General features: G+C 47.5%; 1 protein-coding gene across 1 annotated transcript in view; it reads right to left on the reverse strand.

Moving 5' to 3' along the window:
* The window catches only part of usf2 (upstream transcription factor 2, c-fos interacting), a gene marked incomplete at its 5' end in the record, with an annotated part of 108,958 nt that overhangs the window by 79,801 nt on the left and 4,828 nt on the right, over positions 1–24,329 (reverse strand). The window contains 3 exons of the mRNA XM_059961131.1: positions 10,098–10,254; positions 11,115–11,234; positions 18,160–18,275. Of these exons, the coding sequence (XP_059817114.1) occupies positions 10,098–10,254; positions 11,115–11,234; positions 18,160–18,275 (393 nt within the window). The remainder of the gene's footprint in view (positions 1–10,097; positions 10,255–11,114; positions 11,235–18,159; positions 18,276–24,329) is intronic.

A 24,329-nucleotide genomic window follows, 5' to 3' on the forward strand; every position in this document is an offset into this window, starting at 1 on the left:
GATAAAGAGGATAAGAATTCGAGGAGAAGGATAAGGAGGATAAGAATTCGTGGATAAGGATAAGGAGGATAAGAATTCGCGGATAAGGAGGATAAGAATTCGTGGATAAGGAGGATAAGAATTCGAGGAGAAGGATAAGGAGGATAAGAATTCGTGGATAAGGAGGATAAGAATTCGAGGATAAGGATAAGGAGGATAAGAATTCGAGGATAAGGATAAGGAGGATAAGAATTCGAGGATAAGGATAAGGAGGATAAGAATTCGTGGATAAGGATAAGGAGGATAAGAATTCGAGGATAAGGATAAGGAGGATAAGAATTCGTGGATAAGGAGGATAAGAATTCGAGGATAAGGATAAGGAGGATAAGAATTCGCGGATAAGGAGGATAAGAATTCGTGGATAAGGAGGATAAGAATTCGAGGATAAGGATAAGGAGGATAAGAATTCGTGGATAAGGATAAGGAGGATAAGAATTCGCGGATAAGGAGGATAAGAATTCGTGGATAAGGAGGATAAGAATTCGAGGAGAAGGAGGATAAGAATTTGAGGATAAGGATAAGGAGGATAAGAATTCGAGGATAAGGATAAGGAGGATAAGAATTTGTGGATAAGGAGGATAAGAATTCGAGGATAAGGATAAGGAGGATAAGAATTCGAGGATAAGGATAAGGAGGATAAGAATTCGTGGATAAGGAGGATAAGAATTCGTGGATAAGGAGGATAAGAATTCGAGGATAAGGATAAGGAGGATAAGAATTCGAGGATAAGGATAAGGAGGATAAGAATTCGTGGATAAGGAGGATAAGAATTCGAGGATAAGGATAAGGAGGATAAGAATTCGTGGATAAGGATAAGGAGGATAAGAATTCGCGGATAAGGAGGATAAGAATTCGTGGATAAGGAGGATAAGAATTCGTGGATAAGGAGGATAAGAATTCGAGGATAAGGATAAGGAGGATAAGAATTCGAGGATAAGGATAAGGAGGATAAGAATTCGTGGATAAGGAGGATAAGAATTCGAGGATAAGGATAAGGAGGATAAGAATTCGAGGATAAGGATAAGGAGGATAAGAATTCGAGGATAAGGGTAAGGAGGATAAGAATTCGTGGATAAGGAGGATAAGAATTCGAGGATAAGGATAAGGAGGATAAGAATTCGAGGATAAGGAGGATAAGAATTCGTGGATAAGGAGGATAAGAATTCGAGGATAAGGATAAGGAGGATAAGAATTCGAGGATAAGGAGGATAAGAATTCGAGGATAAGGATAAGGAGGATAAGAATTCGAGGATAAGGATAAGGAGGATAAGAATTCGAGGATAAGGAGGATAAGAATTCGAGGATAAGGAGGATAAGAATTCGAGGATAAGGAGGATAAGAATTCGTGGATAAGGAGGATAAGAATTCGTGGATAAGGAGGATAAGAATTCGAGGATAAGGATAAGGAGGATAAGAATTCGAGGATAAGTAGGATAAGAATTCGAAGATAAGGAGGATAAGAATTCGAGGATAAGGAGGATAAGAATTCGAGGATAAGGATAAGGAGGATAAGAATTCGATGATAAGGATAAGGAGGATAAGAATTCGAGGATAAGGATAAGGAGGATAAGAATTCGAGGATAAGGAGGATAAGAATTCGAGAATAAGGATAAGAATTCGAGGATAAGGAGGATAAGAATTCGAGGATAAGGAGGATAAGAATTCGTGGATAAGGAGGATAAGAATTCGAGGATAAGGAGGATAAGAATTCGAGGATAAGGAGGATAAGAATTCGCGGATAAGGATAAGGAGGATAAGAATTCGAGGATAAGGAGGATAAGAATTCGAGGATAAGGAGGATAAGAATTCGTGGATAAGGAGGATAAGAATTCGAGGATAAGGAGGATAAGAATTCGTGGATAAGGAGGATAAGAATTCGGGGATAAGGAGGATAAGAATTCGTGGATAAGGAGGATAAGAATTCGCGGATAAGGATAAGGAGGATAAGAATTCGTGGATAAGGAGGATAAGAATTCGTGGATAAGGATAAGGAGGATAAGAATTCGAGGATAAGGAGGATAAGAATTCGAGGATAAGGAGGATAAGAATTCAAGGATAAGGAGGATAAGAATTCGTGGATAAGGAGGATAAGAATTCGAGGATAAGGAGGATAAGAATTCGAGGATAAGGAGGATAAGAATTCGAGGATAAGGAGGATAAGAATTCGTGGATAAGGAGGATAAGAATTCGTGGATAAGGATAAGGAGGATAAGAATTCAAGGATAAGGAGGATAAGAATTCGAGGATAAGGAGGATAAGAATTCGAGGATAAGGAGGACAAGAATTCGCGGATAAGGAGGATAAGAATTCGAGGATAAGGAGGATAAGAATTCGCGGATAAGGATAAGGAGGATAAGAATTCGCGGATAAGGAGGATAAGAATTCGAGGATTAGGAGGATAAGAATTCGAGGATAAGGATAAGGAGGATAAGAATTCGCGGATAAGGATAAGGAGGATAAGAATTCGCGGATAAGGAGGATAAGAATTCGCGGATAAGGAGGATAAGAATTCGCGGATAAGGAGGATAAGAATTCGAGGATTAGGAGGATAAGAATTCGCGGATAAGGATAAGGAGGATAAGAATTCGCGGATAAGGAGGATAAGAATTCGAGGATAAGGATAAGGAGGATAAGAATTCGCGGATAAGGAGGATAAGAATTCGAGGATAATGATCAGGAGGATAAGAATTCGAGGATAAGGTTAAGGAGGATAAGAATTCGCGGATAAGGATAAGGAGGATAAGAATTCGCGGATAAGGAGGATAAGAATTCGAGGATAAGGAGGATAAGAATTCGCGGATAAGGAGGATAAGAATTCGAGGATTAGGAGGATAAGAATTCGCGGATAAGGAGGATAAGAATTCGAGGATAAGGATAAGGAGGATAAGAATTCGCGGATAAGGATAAGGAGGATAAGAATTCGCGGATAAGGAGGATAAGAATTCGAGGATAAGGATAAGGAGGATAAGAATTCGCGGATAAGGAGGATAAGAATTCGAGGATAAGGAGGATAAGAATTCGAGGATAAGGATAAGGAGGATAAGAATTCGCGGATAAGGATAAGGAGGATAAGAATTCGCGGATAAGGAGGATAAGAATTCGCGGATAAGGAGGATAAGAATTCGCGGATAAGGAGGATAAGAATTCGAGGATAAGGATAAGGAGGATAAGAATTCGCGGATAAGGAAGATAAGAACTCGAGGGTAAGGATAAGGAGGATAAGAATTCGCGGATAAGGAGGATAAGAATTCGCGGATAAGGAGGATAAGAATTCGCGGATAAGGATAAGGAGGATAAGAATTCGCGGATAAGGAGGATAAGAATTCGTGGATAAGGAGGATAAGAATTCGCGGATAAGGATAAGGAGGATAAGAATTCGAGGATAAGGATAAGGAGGATAAGAATTCGCGGATAAGGAGGATAAGAATTCGCGGATAAGGATAAGGAGGATAAGAATTCGCAGATAAGGATAAGGAGGATAAGAATTCGTGGATAAGGAGGATAAGAATTCGCGGATAAGGAGGATAAGAATTCGAGGATAAGGAGGATAAGAATTCGCGGATAAGGAGGTCCGACTGTACAACCATGACAAGGGAAGTCGAAGCTGATTGAAAAGCAGGAAAGGGCATACAACAAATCAAGAATTAGTGGGAAGACAGAGGATTGGGAAGCTTTTAAAAACCTAAAGAGAGCAACACAAAGAGCCATGAGGAGGAAAAGATTGAAATATGAAAACAAGCTAGCAAACAGTATCAACGTGGATAGAAAAAACTATTACCAGTAAGTAAAAATAAGCGAGATGAGAATGGATATACAGCCACTAGAAAATGAGGCCAGAGAAATAATAATGGGGACAAGGAGATGACAGATAATGAACTGAGTGAGTGTCTTGTCTTTACACTGGCAGTGTGCCTGGTGTTGAGGGGTGTGAGGGAAGGGAAGTGAGTACAGTCACTATTACAAGGGAGAAGGTGCTCAAAAAGCTGAAATATCTAAGGACAAATAAGTCACCCGGACCAGAGGAACTGCACCCTAGGGTTCTGGCTCCAGACGATTGGAAAATTGCAAATGTCACTCCACTCTCTAAGAAAGGAGGAAGGTAGCAGAAAGGAAATTATAGACCAGTTAGCCTGACCTCAGTGGTTGGGAAGATGTTGGAGTCCGTCGTTAAGGATGAAGTGATGGAGTACTTGGCGACACAGGACAAGATCGTACAAAGTCAGCACGGTTTCCTTCAGGGAAAATCCTGCCTGACGAACCTGGTGGAATTCTTTGAGGGGATTACAAGATAAAAGGGATGCAATGGATGTTGTATATTTAGACTTTCAGAAGGCCTTTGACAAGGTGCCACACATGAAGCTGATAGGAAAGTTACTGGTCTGGTCAGAGTATTGGCTGATTGGCAGGAGGCAGCGAGTGGGAATGAAAGGATCCTTTTCTGATTGGCTACCAATGACTAGTGGTGTTCCACAGGGGTCGGTGTTGGGACCACTTCATTTTACGTTGTACATAAATGATTGAGATGATGGAATGGATGCCTTTGTTAGCAAGTTTGCAGATGATATGAAGATTGGTGGAGGGGCAGGTAGTGTTGAGGAAACCGGTAGGATGCAGGAGGACTTAAGACACTGGGAGAACGGACAAGAGAGTGGCAAATGAAATGCAATGTTGGAAACTGCATGGTCAGGAACTTTGACAGTAGAAATAAATGTACAAACTGTGTTCTAAACAGGGAGAAAATCTGCCATGCTAAGGGATTTGGGAATCCTTGTGCAGGACACCCTGAAGGTTAACCTGCAGGTTGAGTCGGTGGTGAGGAAGGGAAATGCCATGTCAGCATTCATTTCAAGAGGTCTGGAATACAAGAGCAGGGATGAGATGCTGAGGCTTTTTAAGGCCCCGGTGAGGCCTCGCCTTCAGTATTGTGAACTGCTCTTCATTTCATTGGAGAGGGTCCAGAGGAGGTTCACACGGATGATTCCAGGAATGAAAGGGTTATCGTACAAGGAAAGTTCACTGACTCGGTCTGTACTTGCTGGAATTCAGACGGATGAGGGGATCTCATAGAAAGCTTTCAAATGTGGAAAGACCTGGACAGAGTAGATGTGGGAAGGATGTTTCCCTTAGTGGGAGAGTCTATGACGAGGGCACAGCCTCAGGATAGAGGGGCGCCCTTTTAAGTAGAAATTTCTTTATCAAGAGAGTGATGAATCTGTGAAATTGGTTACCGGAGGCAGGCCAGGTCATTGGGGGTATTTAAGGCAGAGATTGATAGGTTCTTGATTGGACATGGCGTCAAATGTTACTGCAGAAGGCTGGGTGTGGGGCTGAGGAGGGTAGAAAAGGATCAGCCATGATTGAATAGTGCAGGGGGGCAGACTCGATGAAAGGCCTAATTCTGCTCCTGTGTCTTATGGTCATAACGTCCCATCACACTGTCCCAGGGTCAGACACAGAGTGAATCTCCCTCCACACTGCCCCATCACACACTCCCGGACTCAGACACAGAGTGAATCTCCCTCCACACCGTCCCATCACACACTCCCGGGATCAGACACAGAGTGAAACTCCCTCCACACCGTCCCATCACACACTCCCAGGGTCAGACACAGAGTGAATCTCCCTCCACACCGTCCCATCACACACTCCCAGGATCAGACACAGAGTGAATCTCCCTCCACACTGACCCATCACACACTCCCGGGGTCAGACACAGAGTGAATCTCCCTCCACACCGTCCCATCACACACTCCCAGGGTCAGACACAGAGTGAATCTCCCTCCACACCGTCCCATCACACACTCCCGGGGTCAGACAGAGTGAAACTCCCTCCACACCGTCCCATCACACACTCCCAGGGTCAGACACAGGGTGAATCTCCCTCCACACCGTCCCATCACGCACTCCCAGGGTCAGATACAGGGTGAATCTCCCTCCACACCGTCCCATCAAACACTCCCAGGGTCAGACACAGAGTGAATCTCCCTCCACACCGTCCCATCACACACCCCCGGGGTCAGACACAGAGTGAATCTCCCTCCACACCGTCCCATCACACACTCCCGGGGTCAGACACAGAGTGAATCTCCCTCCACACCGTCCCATCACACACTCCCGGGGTCAGACACAGAGTGAATCTCCCTCCACACCGTCCCATCACACACTCCCGGGGTCAGACACAGAGTGAATCTCCCTCCACACCGTCCCATCACACACTCCCGGGGTCAGAGACAGAGTGAATCTCCCTCCACACCGTCTCATCACACACTCCCAGGATCAGACACAGTGAATCTCCCTCCACACAACCCTATTACACACTCCCTTGTTGTACCAAACGACCTAAGGTATTGTGGGAGCTGTCTTTCATGGTGAGGGATGTCACTGTACGCTGACAGGTAACTCAGTCCAGGGACATTGTGAGCTGCTTCGCCTCTGTAGGAACACAGGAAGGAACAGCTTGTCATTTGGGGCCTTGAGGAATTGTCACATCTGTACACCTCGGGGTACAGACACACGGTTTTCTAAAAGTGGTGACACAGGACAACTCGATTCTAGTGCACGCTGAGCTTCATCAGGCAGGACGCTGAGTACAGGGGTTGGGATGTCATATTACAGCTGTACAGGACGTTGGTGAGACCACACTTTGGAACATTGTGTGTCGTTCCGGTCGCCCAGCTACAGGAAGGATGTCATTAAGCTGGAGAGGGTGTGGGAAAGATTCACGAGGACGTTACTGGGACTGGAGGGTTTGAGTTATCAGGAGAGGCTGGACAGACTGGGACTGGAGTGAAGGGGTGACCTTATAGAGGTTCATAGAACCATGAGGGGTGGAGATAAGGCGGATGGTCACAATCTTTTCCCCAGGGTAGGAGAGTCTAAACCTCCAGGGCACAGGTTTAAGGTGAGAGGGGAAAGGTTTGAAGGGGACCTGTGGGGTAGGTTTTTACCCAGAGTGTGGTTTGCATGTGGAATGAGCCGCCAGAGGAAGTGGTCGAGGCAGGTACATTACCAACATTTATAAGGTGCTTGGACAGGGACATGGAGAGGAAAGGTTTAGGGTGATAGGGGCCCAGCGCAGGCAAATTGGTCTGGCTCAGGTAGGAATCGAGGCCAGCATGGAGCAGATGGGCCAAATGGCCTGTTTTTGTGTTGTGACTCGGTGAGGTTGGAGAGGAAGACAATCGACTAGGGTATGCGTCATGCTTGGTGAGATGGGGAAATTAGGATGTGGGCAATTTCTTCCTTGCCATCAGATTTCTGAACGATCCATCAACCCGAACACTACCTCGGTATTCCTCTTCTCTTTCAAACGTTTATTTATTCTGCAATCTGTAATTTTATGCCTTTCCCTGTAGTGCAGCCCTGAAACAAGGCACCCTGTCTGAAGCCAGTGATGGCAAGCCAGTTCACCAGACGCAGCAGAGAGAAGTGATTAGGTGAAGATTTCATCCTGGAGCACTGTGGTTCAGGGAGAGGGGGATTGCTCGTAATCGCAAGAGTTACCAGGAAACGAGGAGTGGGTAGAAAATTTCCTCTCAGCCCCAAGGCTCTGGGAGAGTGAGTGAGAGTGTGAGGGTGCACGATGGTGTAAGAGGGAGTGTGAGAGTGCATGCATAAATGAGTGTGAGAAACAGTGAGCGTATGTGTGTGTGTGTGTGTGAGAGTGATTTAAAGTGTGTGAGTGCGTGTATATGTGTGTGAGACAGAGAGAGTTGGTGAGTGAGAGAGAGGGGAGGGAGGAGAGAGAGAGAGAAACCTGCAGCACAATACAGGCCCTTCGGCCCACAAAGCTGTGCCGAACGTGTCCTTTAGAACTACCTAGGCTTACCCATAGCCCTCTTTTTTGCTAAGCTCCATGTATCCATCCAGGAGTCTCTTAAAGACCCTATCGTTTCCGCGTCCATCACCACTGCCGGCAGCCCATTCCATGCACTCACCACTCTCTGAGTAAAAAACTTACCCCTGACATCTCCTCTGTACCTACTCCCAAGCACCTTAAACCTGTGTCCTCTTGTGGCAGCCATTTCAGCCCTGGGAAAAAGCCTCTGACTATCCACACGATCAATGCCTCTCATGATCTTGTACGCCTCTATCTCACACACATACAAGTGAGGGGAAATTTGAAGCTATCCGGCAGGAACTTGGAAGCACAAATTGGAAACAGGGAAATGTACAGAAGAAATGTGACAAATGTTCAGAGGATATTTGCGTGGATTTCTGCATAGGTACATTCCAATGAGACAGGAAAAGGATGGTAGGATACAGGAACCGTGGTGTACAAAGGCTGTTGTAAATCGAGTCGAGAAGAAGAGCTTACAAAAGGTTCAAAAAACAGGTAATGATATGAATCTAGAAGATTATAAGCCCAGCAGGAAAGAGCTTAAAAATTAAATTAGGAGAGCCAGAAGGGGCCATGAGAAGGCCTTGGCGGGCAGAATTAAGGAAAACCCCAAGGCACTCTACAAGTGTGCGAAGAGCAAGAGGATAAAATGTGAGAGAATAGGACCAATCAGGTGTGACAGTGGAAAAGTGTGTATGGAACTGGAGGAAATAGCAGAGGTACTTAATGAATACTGTGCCTCGGTATTCACTACGGAAAAGAATCTTGGTGATTGTAGGGATGACTTGCAGTGGATTGAAAAGCTTGGGAATGTAGATATTAAGGAAGAGGGTGTGCTGGAGCTTTTGGAAAGCATCAACTTGGATAAGTCACCGGGACTGGACGAGATGTACCCCCAGGCTACTGTGGGAGGCGAGGGAGGAGATTGCTGAGCCTCTGGCGATGATCTTTGCATCATCAATGGGGATGGGAGAGGTTCCGGAGGATTGGAGGGTTGTGGATGTTGTTCCCTTATTCAAGAAAGGGAGTAGAGATAGCCCAGGAAATTATAGGCCAGTAAGCAAACACGAGGAAATCTGCAGATGCTGGAAATTCAAGGAACACATACAAAATGCTGGTGGAACGCAGCAGGCCAGTCAGCATCTATAGGGAGAAGTACAGTCGACATTTTGGGCCTGACGAAGGGTCTCGGCCCGAAACGTTGACTGTACTCCTTCCCGTCGATGCTTCCTGGCCTGCTACGTTCCACCAGCTTATTGTGTGTGTTGCATAGGCCAGTAAGTCTTACTTCAGTGGTTGTTAAGTTGATGGAAAAGATCCTGAGAGGCAGGATTTATGAACATTCGGAGAGGCGTAATATGATTAGGAACAGACATTATGGCTTTGCCAAAGGCAGGTCGTGCCTTACGAGCCTGATTGAATTTTTTGAGGATGTGACTAAACACGTTGATGAAGGAAGAGCAGTAGATGTAGTGTATATGGATTTCAGCAAGGCATTTGATAAGGTACCCCATGCAAGGCTTATTAAGAAAGTAAGGAGGCATGGGATCCAAGGGGACATTGCTTTGTGGATCCAGAACTGGCTTGCCCACAGGAGGAAAGAGTGGTTGTAGACGGGTCATATTCTGCAGGGAGCTCGGTCACCAGTGGAATGCTGATTTAGAGAGAGAGAGTGTGTGTGTCTGTGCACGCGTGTGTAAGTGTGTCTGTGTGTGTCTCTGTGCGTATGAGTGCGTGGGTCTATGTCTGTGTGGAGTTTGCATGTTCTCCATGTGACAACTGGTTCCCTCTCACATCCCACTGATGGATCAGCTGCTGTAAATTGTTACCCCCCCCCCACGCCTCTCCTCCCGAGTGAGGGGCAGATAGAGCGTGAGGGAGTTTATGGGAAACTGGGGACAGTGGTGTTGAAAGCAGTGAGGAGGTAGAGGGGTTCCCGGTGGGGAGCGAGCAGATTGATCCTTCACTGGGTGGGGGAATGGAGACCCCGAGAGGTGATAGGAGGACCAACCCCTGAACCGGGGGGGGTGGGGGGGGGGATTAACCTGTCCCCAGGAGGGGGAGGGAGGAAACGAGCACAGACGGTTCCTTCTGGGGAGGGGTGCATATGGAAGGTCGGGGGAGGTAGGCAATTTGTGCAGTTGAACGCCCAAGAGCGACCCCCTTCACCCCCCCCCCATGTCCCTTCCCCCCCCTCCATCTTCTTCTCCCCACTCACCTCCGCCCTGGGCCAGAGAGGGGTCCCCTTGGGCTGACACGACCGCAGTGGCTCCGTCAGCCACGGCTGAGGCTGGAAAGTAGGTAAACCGTGCCTCCCCACCGACCGACTCCGTCGAGGGGCTCCCGCCATTGCTGAACGGATTCTGGATCACTGCCTGCCGGGGCAGAGAGGAGAGGGGTCACAGCGGGGTTAAAGGGTCAATGGAGTGGGTCACAAGATTTAAGGAGTCACAGTGGGGACACAGGCATTACAAGAGACCAACAGAGTCAGGAGATCACAGTGAGGTCAGGGGGTCACAAGGTTAAGAGTTCACAGTGGGGTCAGATGTCACTGCAGGCTGAAGAAGGATCAAGGGTGAGAGTAAGGTCAAGCGATCATGGGACAGATTGGAGGTCAGGCATCAGAAGGTGAGGTTACAAGGGGCCACATGGGTCATGGAGAGGTCACATTGAGTTCATGGGGGCATCAGAGGCTGAGGTCGCTGAGGGGTCATGAGAGGGAGGGTAGTAATGGGACATCTTGGAGCGAGGGGGATAGAAGGGTCAAAGTTTAGACTGGGCAAGGGGATGGTCAAAGGTCGGAGTGCATTAGGTGCAGTTCATCCCTCATAATGATATTGCCCATTCGCTGACATACGGCCCCGGCTCTGCACCTCTGACCCTTCAGTACCAGAGGCCCAACATCTGAGCCCACAGTGACCCACAGCCATTCCCATTTGGTCCGAACTTTCAACGCACACTGCTCCAAACCTCTGGCCCTCCACCTGCCCTCTGCTTCCTCCTTCCACAAGGCAATTTGAGGTCACCGGGGACTCACCTGGGCCCTCCACCTGCCCTCTGCTCCCTCCTTCCACAAGGCAATTTGAGGTCACCGGGGACTCACCTGGGCCCTCCACCTGCCCTCTGCTCCCTCCTTCCACAAGGCAATTTGAGGTCACCGGGGACTCACCTGGGCCCTCCACCTGCCCTCTGCTCCCTCCTTCCACAAGGCAATTTGAGGTCACCGGAGACTCACCTGGGCCACCGCCTGCTGGCTGCTGGTGAAGGCGGTGGAGGAGACGACGCTGACAGCTCCCGCACTGTCCGACTGCCCGTCCAGCTGTCCGTCTGACACCTGCACCACCCGGTACGTCACCTGCGGGGGGGGGGAATGTCACAGGTCAGTAGGGGCAGGTCTTATGTCAACCCACCCCCACACCAACTCACCCTACAACCAAACTCCCAAATCCACACCAGCCCCTCCCTCTCCCTTCCCCCAACAATTTCACTCCCAGGATCCTCCCTCACCCACAGTCCAAGGTCAGAGGGCGGGGTAACACAGCCTCGATCCAGGGAGGTTGTGCTGGCATTGGAGAGGGTCCAGGAATGCAAGTGCTATCATATGAGGAGCTACGGATAGACCTGGGTCTGTACTCACTGGAGTCTCTCACTGAAACCTACCAAAGAGTGAAAGACCCAGATAGAGTGAATGTAGACAGGACATTTCTTATAGTGGGTGAGTATAGGAGCAGAGGGGCAACCTAAGAGTAGAGGGACATCCATTCAGAACAGAGATGAGGAGGAATTTCTTTAGCCGGAGGGCCGTGAATGTGTGGAATGCATTGCCACATAAGGCTATTGAGGGCAAATCATTGTTTATATTTAATGGTTAATAGGCTCTTGATTAGACAGGGCAACAAAGGTTAGAGGGAGAAGGCCAGAGAATGGAATTGAGAGTGATAGTAAATCAGCCATGATGGAATGGCAGAGCACTCGATGGGCTGAATGGCCTCATTCTGCTCCCATGTCTTATGGAAGGCCCTCCCAGGATAGGAGTGGGACCAGGAATGTTGCCATGGGATAGGAGCTGGGATTTCAATGAGGGTATGGTACTATTCTGTGAGCTCATCCAGCCCTCCCTCCCTCTATTGTCACTTGCCGCCAGCACCCCAGAACTTCCAATGCCATTTCCATTCCCACATCCGTGAAAAAAAATGGAATGCAGATACCAGAAAACCGCATGGTCAGGAAATTCTGCGTCACTGCGTAATGGTCTGATCAGTAAGACACTGGATCTCTGTACATAACCTACTTATAAATGTTCCACGTTTTGTTGCGTATTGCTCTGTACAGCTGCCACAAAAAAATAAATTTCATGACATAGAGTGAGTGAGTGGTGCTAAACCTGATTCTGATATGGGTCTCCATGGTGGGCCAGGGTGTGGGAGGCACCAGACAGACATTCTGTAATAATCAATAAACCAATTGTTTAAATAACCCTTGCCTGGTGGCCCAGGGCTGGGTGTGTCTGCACCCACACCACACCCTGCCCCCTCGCACCCCGCCTGTACCACACCCCTCCCAAAGCACTCTGCCCTCACCAGATTTGCCCTCCATTCCACACTGTAAGTATTAGGCAGCCTCCCTACAGATGTGGCCTAAGGCTTTCGGACAACGCAGCAATTCCTGCAACAAACACTGGGAAATTAATTCCTGTTGAGCCACAGAGCAAGAGGAGGGGGCACCTCTGTGGTGGGGTTGTCCAGTGCTCCCGATGTTGGCACAGCTGCCCAACCCAACAGCCCTTCCAAAGTGGCCATACGAGTACTGTGGGTGGTCAAGATATGTTTGCCTTCATTAATCATGGCATCGAGATCAAGAGTTGTGAAGTCAGGTTGCAACTTTATAAGACTGTGGAAAGGCCACATAGTACAGGCCCATCAGCCCATCTAGTCTTTGCTGGCCCATTTAAAATACCGAGTTCCATCGACACTGCCCAGAAGGCAAAACAAACCACTTGCGTAGAAAAATTTACCATGAGCAATCATGGAAAGACCATGATACGACATGGAACATAATGAGTGAACAAATGTGCTAAAAGCTTTCTTTACAACCCTATCTAGCACCGACACCACTTCCAATGAAATGTATTTCCATATCCCTTTGCTCTACCACACTCCTCAGTGCCCTACAAGACCGACCCTGGACAGTCCTATTAAAATGCTAACACCTGGCCTCGCTCGCACTTGTCTGCTTTAAATTCCACCCGCTCCACATCCCACTGCAATGTCTGATAGCCTCCCTCACTGACCACTACACTTCCAAACTCAGTGTCACCCATAAATCTGCTGATCTAGTTAACCACATTATCTCCCAGATCACTGATACAGATAACTGCTCACTGGAGGAGTTCTCCAGTCTGTCCTGACAGAGCACTGCCGTGACATTTTCCCTGACTCGTAATGCCACTCTCCTCCTTCGATCCCTCTCACTCTGTCGCGTCTAAAGCAACAGAACCCAGAACACCGAGCTGCCAGTCCTGCCCCCCCCGTAGCCAAATCTCACTAATGGCGACAATATCATGATTCCGCGCCCCGAGCTCGTCTGCCTGTCCAGCGATACTTCATGCGTTGAAAAATGCAGCTCAGAACATTAGTTCCACCGTGCTCAACTTTTGACCCCTGACTGTCTGAGGTATTAACAACACCTCTCCACGATCTGCTCCTGCACTCTGGTTCCCATCCCCCTGCAAAGTTTAAACTCCCCCGTGCAGTGATAGCAGACCTTCCCACTAGTACATCATACTAGTCCTCCTCCAGTTCAGGTGTGAACCAACTCTTCTGCACTGGTCCCACCTACCCTGGAAGAGAGCCCCATGATAAAATTCTGAAGCCCTTCCTCCTGCACCAGCTCTTCAGCCACGTTAAACTGTCTGACCTTCCTGTTTCTGACCTCACCGTCACAGGGCACAGTTAGCAATCCTCAGATCACAACCCTGGAGCACCTAACTCCCTTTGCAGAACCCCATCCCTCTTCCTACACATGTCATTGGTCCCGACATGGACCACAACCTCCAGCTGCTGACCCTCCCAATTAAGAATTCTGATGACTCAGTCTAAGACATCGTGGAGCCTGGTACCCAGGAGGCAACGTACCATCAGGAAATCTCATTCTCATCCACAGAACCTCCTTTCTGTTCCCCTAACGAATCCCCTATCACCACAGCTCACCTCTGCTTCCCCCTTCCCTTCTGAGCCAGAGTCACTCAGTGCCAAAGACCACACCACTGACAGTGTACCTGTGGTCGATGGGGCTCCTTAACCCCTTTCCCCTCTGACTGTCACCCAGTTTCCTGTGTCCTGCACCTTGTGTGTACCTACCTCCCTGTACGTCCTGTTTATCACCCCTCAGTCTCCCTTCATGCAGAGTGGTGGAAGCTGGAGCTGGGTGTACTTCTTGTGGGTTTCGTTGTCAGACTGAGGTCTCCCTGCCTTTCCACTTTCACAAGAGCCTCAAATAACCACTCTAACACTAGCTGCTCCACTTGCCACTGCATTTTTACTGTTCTTGCCAATCAATTCCAGTTGCTGATTGGCCACTCTTCAAATGTCAGACTGCCGCTAATCAATGCCTTATGTATTCAATCGGCAAATCTGACTGAGTTACACCTTCCCACACGTTCAATCGCTAATTGACTCAAACCCCAAACTGCTGCCAATCAACGCCTCAAGACCACAGAACACAGGAGCAAACTTGGCCGTTCAGCACAGCCGTTCCATCAGGGCCGATCACTCAACCCCACACTCCTGCCTTCTTGCCATATCCTTTGCTGCCCTGACTGATCAGAAAATGATCAACTTCCACTTTAAATATACCCACCATCTCAGCCTCCACCGCAGTCTGCGGCAGAGCATTCACCACTCTCTGGGTAAAGAGAAATTCTCTGTTCATCAAGTTTCATTGCCCCTGAAACTTGAAGCTGTGCCCTCTAGTTCTGGATACCCCCACCACACAAAACATCTTCTCCACATCCACTCTATCTAGTCCGTTCAACATTCGGTGGGTTTCAATGAGATATGCCTTCTAAATTCCAGAGAGTACAGGCCCAAATGCTCCTTATAAGTTAACCGCTTCATTCCCTGAATCATTCTCGTGAACCTCCTCTGGAATCTCTCCAATGATAACACACCTTTTTGAGATATGGGACCCAAAACTGTTGACAATACTCTACGTGTGGCCTGATGAGTGTCTTATAAAGGCTCAGCATTATCTCCTTGTTTTTATATTCTATTCCCCTTGAAATAAATGCCAACATTGCATTTGCCTTCCTTACCACAGACTCAGACTGTGACTTAACCTTCTGGGAGTCTTGCCCGAGTCCCTCTGCATCTCTGACGTTTGAACCTCCTCCACATTTAGGTAATATTCCACACTGTTGTTCCTTTGTTATCATACATTTCCCAACACTCTTTCATCTGCCACTACTTTGCCCGTTCTTCCAATTAAGTCCCAGTCCAAGCAATCACTTCACTTCTTCAGCACTACCTACTCCTCCACTTATCTTCGTATAATTCGCAAACTCCGCCACAAAGCCATCAATTCCATTAGCAGCAGACCCAAGGAACACCACGAGTCACTGGCAGCCAACCAGAAAAGGCCCCCTTTATTCCCACTCGCTGCCTTCTGCCCGTCAGCCATTCCTCTATCCATGCCAGAATCTTTCCTGTAACGCCGTGGGATTTCATCTTGTTCAGCAGCCTCGTGTGTGGCACCTTATCAAACACCTTCTGAAAATCCAAGTGAATGACATCCACGGCCTCTGCTCTGTCCACCCTGCTTGTTACTCCCTCGAAGAACTCGAACCGGTTTGTCAGGCAAGTTTTTCCTTCTCAGAAACCATGCTGACATTGACTCATTTTATCATTAGTCTTCAAATACCTCGAAACCTCATCCCTAGTAATAGACTCCAACACTTCCCCAACCTCTGAGGTTAGGCTAACTGGCCTATAATTTCCTCCCTCCTTAAAGTGCAGTGACGTTTGCGATCTGGTAGTCACCATTTCACAACTTTATGATTCTTGACATTTTACAAAAGAGTCTCTTCACAAACTTATTCATTTTTGATAAACTGTACATATCCCATTAGCAATGCCTTGGTGTCTTGCAGTTGTATCCCGAATTCTGATTTTTCTAGCTCTATGTGTCGTTGATACTCAATGTCTTCACTCATTCCATCAATACGACCAGCTACAGAGTTATTACTTGGAGGAATTGATTGTAAAATACTGGTATCCATTTTGAGAACAGTGATGAGTACTTCTGATACAGAAGGCATTATTAATCTTTCACCCACTGTATGAGATTTTCCACGTTGTGCTAACAGTTTGAAAATGTTGTAAGAAGCAACGAAGCTACGATCAGGGTCATTTTTAACTTTCTGGCAACACTTTTCAAACGCTTCTCTCCTCTTGATGGAGCATCACCGACCTGATGGGAACGGAACAAAACTATACTCTGGATACGTGACAATGTACTTTCTGTAGTTTCTGTTTCTTATCGGGATTAGAATTCAAGGCTTCACTGCTTTCAGACTCAGAGATCCCGGCATATGAATAAATTACAACGAGAAATGAACACGAACTGGGAATGCCTATGGGACGTTGGCCACTGCAGCGAGTTGACACGGATGGAGCGATGGTAGAGACACACAAAGGAACGGTAAGATGAAGAGGAAGATGATCACAACAGCAAAGATTGCGTAGACGAGGATTCAAACTGGAATCTGAATGTTAGTTGTGAAAGAGCTGGTGTTCGGCAAGCTACCTTTCTATTATTCCAGTTAGTGCGATGAGGTCCCATAATCCCCAACGATGGTTCTGAACTGCATATATGAAGCAGAGGTCGCTTTGAACAGCTCAAGAGGAATCCTCAGGGTCGGCTGCTTTACCACCCGCAGAGCTACAGTTCTTCCTGTGTTCCAGCCGCTTATCCTTTTCTCTGCAAGTGCAAGTCGGTCAGGTCTCGCGCCTCAAGTTAGAATGCCCCCCCCTGCAAAGTATCTTCAACACCCACGATGATTTCTATTTCCCTCAGGACACGTAACCAGCCTGCTGGGATTCACTGCTCTACACTTCCCTTCTACATAAATCTCCATTTTTCTATCACCCATGTGTCTAACGAACAGTCTCTTCAATAAAGTATGTTCCTCTCCCACCAACTCCTGCAGCTTCCACCATCTTGCGTGTTAAAAACTAACCTCTGACATCCCTACACTCTCTTCCAATCACCTTGAAATTACGCCCCTAGCGTTAGCCATTGCCACCCTGGGCAAAGTCTCTGACTGTCCACTCGATCTCTGCCTCTCATCAACTTGTACACCTCTATCAAGTCACTCCCATCTTCCTTTGCTCCAAAGAGAAAAGTCCAAACTCGCTGAAGCTTTCCCAACGTATCTTCAAAGTCACACTCTCTAATCCAGCCAGCGTCCTGGTAAATCTCTTCTGCACCCTCGCTGAAGTGTTCATATCCTTTCTATAACGATGCGACCAGAACTGAACACGATACTCCATGCGTGGTCTAGCCGGGGTTTTACAGAGCCGCAACGGTACCTCACAGCCTTCGAACCCACCCCTCCAGCCAATGAAGGGAACTATACCATATCTCTTGAATCAAGGCAGCCAGGTCTGAACACAAAACTCCAAATAACTCAAACTATTCCATGCTTTCTCTAAATCTGTTTGCTGTGCTGTTTATTTTGCACAATATATTCAACCTCGTTCCGGCAACTCCTGCGACGACACCGGTGCCCAGCTGTATCGGCCCTTGCCCTTCCCTTGGACAACGTTGTTGGTGTGGAGAGGGGAGACTCGCTGCATGGGCAACTGCCCAGGCCAAATCCACGGGCTCGCGAGACTAGCGGATGCCACCATATACGTAACAAGTTCACACAGATTTCTGCGAGCTCGTCCTCATCGTGTACTGTGCTACTATTGCAAAAAGCTCATTTCCCTGGCATTTCGTGTGTGAGCCCCTGGAAACACAGTTGAGGGAGAAATGAAGGTGATGGGTGGATGGGAGTAAGCAGGAATCACAGCTCCCAGGAAATTTCAGCAGGGAGAGGGGGGAGAGAAGTGAACGGGATAGGTTGCGGATTGAGAATTCTGGTTTCTGCATTCCCATCCTGTACCCACCCCAGCCCACATCCTGTTCCTCATGCCTCCCTCTCCCCCCAACCCTGCCCTCCCCGTCCAGCATCCCACACCTGCCCATCACCCCCTCTCCCCCCTCCTGTTGCTGCCAACCTGTCCCCCATTGTTCTCCGTCCGGAACTGGTACTGGATACTGTGGTCTCCGAATCCTGCCTGTTGTACACTGGCGATCGCCACGGCCGTCTGTTCATCCGCGTTTCCACCGTCTCCTGGGGAGCGGGAAGGGGGGGAGGGAGACAGAGCACCCCCACCCCCAGTCTCACATTAGCACAAACCCTGTGGGTCACCAGGAAGCCAAGGGGAAGCTTCTACACTGAGAGGGTGGTGTGAGTGTGGAACGAGCTGCCAGTGGAATTGGTGGATACGGGTTCCATTGTAAAACTTTGGACAAGTACAAAGATGGGGAGGTATGGAGAGATATGATCCAGTATGGGTTCTTGCAACTCGGCAGTGGGCCATCATGGACTAGACGGGCCAAAGTTCCCATCTCAGTGCTATCGTGCTCTGTAACACAGACAGCTCTGCCATGGACATCTCTCCTACAGGGAGTAGGGGGGAGGGAGCTGAGTGAGGGTCAGGTTTGAAGAAAGGGGGGACAGGGCTAGAGCTGAACAGTGGGGTTACAGGGGAATGAGAACCAGAGTACGAGAACTCTAGTGTAGGTCAGACCTCAAACAAAGTAAGGAACCGAAAGGTGAGACGAGTGTTCTGAGCTGCTAATATTTCAATGCAAGAGGACAGGCAGATCAAAATCCGGAATTATGATATTGTAGCCATTAGTGAGAGGAGGGGCAGGACTGGCAGCTGAATATTCCAGGCTCCCATTGTTCTAGACTTGACAGAGCGAGAGGGACGAAGGAGGCAGAGGTGGTGTAATGGCAGCACGCAGTCAGAACAGACACACTGAGTGGAACTGAGAAATCAGGGAAGTCTGGCCACATTAATGGGGCGATATCACAGGCCACCCACCAGTCCCAGGGGTTGAGAGGAATAAATTTGAAGAAAGATTGCAGATTGTGGCAAGCAGCATGAGGTCATTATGGTAGATTATTTTAACTTTCCACATATGAACTGATGAGAAAGGCTGGCTCTACTCTAGGAGCCAAACTGGACACACTGGAGGCTGGGACCTACAGAAAATCCTGCAATTCCGGACAACGTTCCTCACCCTCTGCATGCCACCTTGGCTGTTTGTGGTAACTTATTTTTCATTTGTTCTTACTTCTGTTATAATATTTGTATATCTGTGCAATTGTAACGCTACTGTGACACTGTAATTTCCTTTGGGATTAATAAAGATGGATGGGAGAGAGTTTGCCAAATGTGTTCAGGAAAGTTTCCTTAATCAGTACGTAGAAATCCCAAAAAGAAAGAGTGTGATACTTGATGTCGTATTAGGAAATGAGATGGGACAGGTGTGTAGGGGAACACTTTGCACTAATTTCAAAGTAAATGTGCAAAAGGACAGGTCTGGTTCAGGGCATGAGATTCTAAATTGGAGAAAGGCCAAGCTTGATGGGAGCAGAAATGATCTGGCAAGAGTGGATTGGGACAGGCTGTTTTCTGGCAAAGGTGCACTTGGAAGGATAAAAGGTAAAGATAACAAGTGTAGGGAACCTTGGTTTTCAAGAAACACTGAGGCCCTGGTTAAGAGAAAGAAGGAGGTGCATAGCAGGTTTTCAGCAAATGAGGTGCTTGTGGAGGATAAGAAACACTTGTGAAAGGGATCAGGACTCAAATGCACAAGGTTGCCCTAGCAGACAAGGTGAACGGGAATCCTAAGGGATTTTACAGATCCGTTAAGAGCAAGAGGATTGCGAGGGACAGAATTGGTTCTCTGGAAGATCAGAATGGGAATCCATGTGTGGAGCTAAAAGACATGAGAGTGATCTTAAATTTTTTTTTGCATCTGTATTTACTCACAAGACAGACACAGAGTCTACAGAAATGAGGCAAAGCAACAGCGAGGTCATGGCCATACACAGATAACAGAGGAGGAGGTCCTACGGCAAATTAGGGTGGATAAATCCCCAGGGCCTGACCTGTGCGAGACAAGTGCAGAAGTTGCCAGGGCTCTATCACAGATATTTGAATCATCTTAGCGACGGGTGAGATAACAGGGGATTGGATGATAGCCACAGGTGTTCCGTTCTTAAAGACTCTAAAATAAACCAGGAATTATAGGCCGTTGAATCTGCCACTAGCAGTAGGAGGATTATTGGAAAGTATTCTGAGGGACCGGATGTATCAGCATTTGGGTAGACAAGGATTGATTAAGAACAGTCAGCATGGCTTCGTGCGTGGTAGGTCACATCTAACCAATCTTTGAGATTTTTAAGAAAGCAGATGAAAGCAAGGCAGTGGATGTTGTTTACATGGACTTTAGCAAGGCCTTTGAAAAGGCCCCACATGGGAGGTTGGGCAAGAAGGCAAGGAGTAAGGGGAATTATCAGGCTATCAGGCAGGAAATTGGAAGCTTAAATTGGAAACAGATGTTCTCAGAAAAAGTATGGAAGAAATGTGGCAAATGTTCAGGGGATATTTGTGTTGAGTTCTGTAAAGGTACGTTCCAATGAGACAGGGAAGTTATGGTAGGGTACAGGAACCGCAGTGTATAAAGGCTGTAATAAATCTAGTCAAGAAGAAAAGCTTACAAAAGGTTCAGAGAGCTAGGTAATGTTAGAGATCTAGAAGATTATAAGGCTACTAGGAAGAAGCCGAAGGAGGAAATTAGGAGCCAGAAGGGGCCATGAGAAGGCCTTGGCAGAAAGAATTAAGTAAAACCCCAAGGCATTCTACAAGTATGTGAAGAGCAAAAGGAAAAGACGTGAGAGAATAGAACCAATCAAGTGTGACAGCGGGAAAAGTGTGTATGGAACCGGAGGAAATAGCAGAGGCACTTGATGAATACTTTGCTTCGGTATTCACTATGGAAAAGGATCTTAGTGATTGTAGTGCAGACTTGCAGCAGACTGAAAAGCTTGAGAATGTAGATATTAAGAAAGAGGATGTGCTGGAGCTTTGGAAAGCATCAAGTTGGATAAGTCGCCGAGACCGGATCAGATGTACCCCAGGCTACTGTGGGAGGTGAGGGAGGAGATTGCTGAGCCTCTGGCAATGATCTTTACATCATCAATGGGGACAGGAGAGGTTCCAGAGGATTGGAGGGTTGCAGATGTTGTTCCCTTATTCAATAAAGGGAGTAGAGATAGCCCCGGAAATTATAGACCAGTGAGTCTTACCTCAGTGGTTGGTAAGTTGATGGAGAAGATCCTGAGAGGCAGGAGTTATGAACATTTGGAGAGGCATAATATGATTAGGAATAGTCAGCATGGCTTTGTAAAGGGCAGGTCATGCATTACAAGCCTGATTGAATATCTTGAGGATGTGACTAAACACATTGATGAAGGAAGAGTAGTAGATGTAGTGTATATAGATTTCAGAAAGGCATTTGACAAGGTACCCCATGCAAGGCTTACTGGGAAAGTAAGGAGGCATGGGATCCAAGAGGACATTGCCTTGTGGATCCAGAACTGGCTTGACCACAGAAGGCAAAGAGTGGTTGTAGACGGGTCATATTCTGCATGGAGGTCGGTGACCAATGGAGTGCCTCAGGGATCTGTTCTGGGACCCTTACTCATCATGATTTTTATAAATGACCTGGATGAGGAAGTGGAGGGATGGGTAAGTAAATTTGCTGATGACACAAAGGTTGGAGGTGTTGTGGATAGTGTGGAGGGCTGTCTGAGGTTACAGTGGGACATTGATAGGATGCAAAACTGGGCTGAGAAGTGGCAGATGGAGTTCAACCCAGATAAGTGTGAAGTGGTTCATTTTGGTAGGTCAAATATGATGGCAGAATATAGTATTAATGGTAAGACTCTTGGCAGTGTGGAGGATCAGAGGGATCTTGGGGTCCGAGTCCATAGGACGCTCAAAGCAGCTGCACAGGTTGACTCTGTGGTTAAGAAGGCATGCGGTGCATTGGCCTTCATCAATCGTGGAATTGAATTTAGGAGCCGAGAGGTAATGTTGCAGCTACACAGGACCCTGGTCTGACCCCACGTGGAGTACTGTGCTCAGTTCTGGTCACCTCACTACAGGAAGGATGTGGAAACCATAGAAAGGGTGCAGAGGAGATTTACAAGGATGTTGCCTGGATTGGGGAGCATGCCTTATGAGAATAGGTTGAGTGAACTCGGCCTTTTCTCCTTGGAGTGATGGAGGATGAGAGGTGACCTGATAGAGGTGTATAAGATGATGAGAGGCATTGATTGTGTGGATAGTCAGAGGCTTTTTCCCAGGGCTGAAATGGTTGCCACAAGAGGACACAGGTTTAAATTGCTGGGGAGTAGATACAGAGGAGATGTCAGGGGTAAGTTTTTTACTCAGAGAGTGGTGAGTGTGTGGAATGGGCTGCCAGCAACGGTGGCGGATACAATAGGGTCTTTTAAGAGGCTTTTAGATAGGTATATGGAGCTTAGTAAAATAGAGGGCTATAGGTAACCCTAGTAATTTCTAAGGTAGAGACATCTCCGGCACAACTTTGTGGGCCGAAGGGCCTGTATTGTGCTGTGGGTTTTCTATGTTCATTCAGCTGGCATGCAAGGTGAGGTAAACTGAATCAGATACTGGCTCTGTGGGAGAAGCCAGAGAGTGGGAGTAGATGGTTGCCTCTCTGACTGCAGACCTGTCACTGGTGCAGGCCGCAGCGATCAGTGCTGAGTGCCTTGTTGTTTGTCATCTGTATCAAAGATCTGTATGATAATGGGGTTAAATGGATCAGCAAATTTGCAGACATTGCAGAAGATCTGGACCAGCTGGAATTTAATGCAGAGAAGTGAGGTGCAACAAGGTAGGTCTTACACAGAGGAGTGTGGTAAAGAAACGGGGTCTGGAAATACAGGTCTATAGTTCATTGAGATTAGTCACAGGTAGATAGGGTCGTAAAGAAAGTTTTTACCTCACTGGCCTTCATAAATCAAAGTATTGAGTACAGGAGATGGGGTGATCTGTTGAACTTGTGTAAGACATTGGTGAGGCCTAACTTGGAGAATTGCGTGAAGTTTTGGCACCTACCTACAAGAAAGACATAAATAAGGTTGAAAGAGTAAGAGAAGATTTACAAGGAAGTTACCAGGTCTGCAGGACCTGAGTTATATGGACTTTATTCCTTGGAACGTAAAAGACTGAGAGATCTGATAGAGCTCTGCAGAATTATGAGGTGTATTGATAGGGTAAATGCAGGCAGGATTTTTCCACTGTTGGGTGGGACTACAACCACTAGAGGTCATGAATTAAGGGTAAATGCTGAAAAGTTTTGAGGGGAACATGAGGGGAAACTTCTTCACTCAGAGGGCCGTGAGGGTGTGGAATGAGCTGTCAGCACAAGTGATGCATGGGAGCTCAATTTCAATGTTCAAGCAAAGTTTGGACGGGTACATGGATGGTAGGGAACGGAGGGATACAGTCCCAGTGCAGGTCGATGGGAGTAGGCAGTTTAAATGGTTCAGCACAGACTAGATGGACCTGCGTTATACTGTCCCGTATTCTGAGTTCCACATCAGGCCAGAAGGATCGAGCAGTTCTTGTGCCAGTCAGTGGGAGAGAGGGGAATGAAATTTAGACTTTTTCCACGAGGGTGGGAGTCCCCTTCCAGCAGTAAGGTATCACCTGGAGCACAGGGCTCTGTTTGGGACCAAATGAAGAAAGAATAGGCTGGAACTAGAAACTGTCCTGGAAAGATTCTTCTGTGGGGAGGGGGGTGAGGTTGAGGTTGTTCCATCATCAGAAGTTGTGTACAGTGGGGCTACTGAGACATCTCTGACCCTGAGGGGACAAACTAGGGGAGATATAGAGATGTTTCCCAAGTGGGAGAATCTCCATCGAGGGGACAGAGGCGAGCCATTTAAAAATGAAAGGGGGGGGGGAGAGCTTTGTAATTCACTGTACTGGGGGATGATGAGGAAAGGAACACTGTGGGGATTAAAGTGGGAAGGGATCAATGTCTGACAGATTTTGGAGGGACTGAGGGAGATGGGAGAGGAGAGGATCATAGATTCAGGGAGGAGCATAGTGAGGCAGAGAAAGTGGAACCCATATGATCGGGCAAAATGGCAGTCAGGGGGATAAATTAAATTGTACAGGGGGCCAGGATCCAAAAGGGTGATGAATGCAAGACTGAAGGTGGTGTACTTGAATACATACAGTACACAGAATAACGCAGATGATCTTGTAGTGCAGTTAGAGAATGGAAAATAATG

The sequence above is a fragment of the Hypanus sabinus genome, unplaced genomic scaffold, assembly GCF_030144855.1.
Source record: "Hypanus sabinus isolate sHypSab1 unplaced genomic scaffold, sHypSab1.hap1 scaffold_398, whole genome shotgun sequence".
Taxonomy (NCBI): domain Eukaryota; kingdom Metazoa; phylum Chordata; class Chondrichthyes; order Myliobatiformes; family Dasyatidae; genus Hypanus; species Hypanus sabinus.